Here is a 2665-nt window from a genome sequence, read left to right on the forward strand (position 1 = left end):
GGACTCCGTTTTCAAGTCCAAACTATATTTACTTCAAATTTACCTAAACACACACTTGTGCACCGATTAACATAAAAACCGTGCCTCCCTAACCAAGGAAGATTATTAATTGAAAAAACCGTTTTCACAAAAAGGCACGACCATGCATCTGCTGAGTGTTCTACCGTTTACACAACTACTTTCACAGCCAAAGATGGATCACGCAGGCAGCACGAAACGAATAAAAAAATATAATGAACAAGAGAAGTGAAAATCTTTAAAAAAACAGATAAAGCAAACCCCTGTTTCCGAAATTCTACGCCTGGAACCGCCGCGTGACTAGCAACTGCTCTTTGGCGGTTTCCTTTTTTGCACAACAAAAGAACCCTTTAACTTTTCCGACTCCATTTCATCCTCTTCCTCGAAAGTTTCTCGCCGGCCGCAGTTCACCACCGCACACCTCCAGCCATGGACGACGGGAAACTAACAACACTCACCGAACACATCACTACCCACGGTACAACCGTGCTCGAGGTGGTGTACACCAACGACCCAAGGACCGTGGAGCGGATCATCAAAAAGTACGAAGAATGGCTAAAGGAGGAGAAGAACAAGTTCGTCGGCCTCGACCTCGAGTACACACGTAAGAGCAGTTACATACGACAAGGGATCGCCATCGTCCAACTTGCCATGCGCGAGCATGTCCTTGTATACCACTACTGCAGATCCGAGCGCTCCCAGGCGTTAGTTGACTTCCTGCAACGGAAAGCGGTAACTTTCACTAGCGTCGATACCAGGAACGACAAGACCATGCTTGCCCGTGCATGGATCAAAATTCCAGACGAGCACCACGTCGACCTCCAGAGGCTATTCTGCATCAAGCGTGGTGGAGAAAGGGACTCCATGGGTGACCTTTCAGCGGCCATCATCGACCCCTCATACAAGAACATCAAGAAATCATTCCCAAAGGAGAAGCACCAGTTCTGGGACTGGAAGCCACTTTCCCCGATACACCTTGAGTATGCGGCAAAGGACGGGTATGTTAGCTACGAGTTGTACCATAGAATCCTAACCATCAAGAACGGGCTACGTCACCTCCACCAACAACCAATGAAAGAAAGACTCAGCCCACGTAAGAGCAATGACGAGGGATCTTCCAGCGGCTGGAAGCGCCGGAAGGGAAACAGTGGTTGGTAAATTGCGAGAAAATGGATGTCTACATTAAACTAGTAGGAACTACTATTATCATAATTTGGATTGTATGAACCTATGTTGTAAATATGTTTGTTGTTGCTCAAAGATGTTGTGTGTATTGTATTACTATTTTACGTTTGAACTTTGAACACAGTGGTGTGCTCATGTACAAATGCATACTACGTTTTGCATGTCTAAATGCAATTAGTAAGTTATGTCCCAGTACTGAGCAAGCATATATTGTATCCATGATTATAGAACGAGAGATATCTCGCACGATATTGTATTATAATTTTCATACTCAACCTTTACAAGATGCATCGTGCATTTACAAGAATATGTGATGATATCGTTGTAAACTTTCAGTACAATGCTTATTAAACATTGGCGTGAACAATTCATAAATATTGCAGAAGATCATTTGGTACACAGTCACAAGCGACGAGAACTTTGTTACTTTAACCACGTTGAAAAAAAATCCTTGCCTCCATTTCACATCAAACACCGCTCCGTCCATTCAGAACATCCTTGCTATTGCACACAGGTTCCTCTCCGTACACCAGTTCTGCACGATGCCACAAAACTACACTACTGTGTGCAACTGACCTATGTACAAGCGTGGCTCACTAAGTGTCTACTCAATCCATGCCTGTGGTGCCACGCACCCGTGACCCTAGAGACTTCACACCTATGCATCCACAACCGAGCCCCTCTAACCAGATATTCGGACCGATGCCTCTACTGCCGTACATCTGTGCCTCTAGAATCTTGACAGCAGCAAGAGGGTTCCAAACCGTGCCTCCACATAACCGTGCTTGTACTGACTGCACTTCCGTGCCTCTATTTGCTTGATCAATGTGCCTCACATGAAACGCACAGTAACTCTACGTGCTCCGCACGCGTGATCGCCAATGCAACTTTGGTGCTGCACAGATGCATCTCTTAGTATACCCGTACCTCCACAACCGTGCTTGTACTGACACTAGTGGAAAAAGGGTCATCTGTCCCGGTTGGTAAGGGCCATCTGTCCCGGTTGTTGAACCGGGACTAAAGGGTCATTACTAATGCCCTAGGCCTTTAGTCCCGGTTCTTATGCAAACCGGGACAGATGGGCCTCCACGTGGCCGCTCCGGCAAGCCCCGGCAGGAGGGCCTTTGGTCCCGGTTGGTAGCACCAACCGGGACCAATAGGCATCCACGCGTCAGCATTTCAGGGGCTGGGGTTTTTTTTTTTGTTTTTTAAAGGGGGGGGGGGTTGGGGGTTTTGGGGGGTAATTTAGGTTGGTATAGGTAGCTAATAGAGAGATGTGTCCTCTCTTATCTCCGTGCTACTGCTACTGCTATGCCTAAACAAGACTTAGATTGAAGTGAGGCAACATGCGATGCATGTCAAAAGTACTACTAATCCTAACTTGATCAAGTTTGGATTGTACTACTTTCGACATGCACCACATGCATGTTGCCTTCACTTCAATCCAATCCATGTTCATTTC

The 2665-nt window shown here is 46.4% G+C and overlaps 1 protein-coding gene across 1 annotated transcript; it reads left to right on the forward strand.

Moving 5' to 3' along the window:
* Positions 1-447: 447 nt before the first annotated feature.
* LOC141027521 (uncharacterized) lies at positions 448-1176 on the forward strand. The gene has a single exon (XM_073504586.1). It carries the CDS (start codon positions 448-450, stop codon positions 1174-1176), a length of 729 nt encoding a protein of 242 aa, XP_073360687.1.
* Positions 1177-2665: the final 1489 nt, after the last annotated feature.

This window comes from Aegilops tauschii, chromosome 7 (assembly GCF_002575655.3).
Source record: "Aegilops tauschii subsp. strangulata cultivar AL8/78 chromosome 7, Aet v6.0, whole genome shotgun sequence".
NCBI lineage: Eukaryota > Viridiplantae > Streptophyta > Magnoliopsida > Poales > Poaceae > Aegilops > Aegilops tauschii.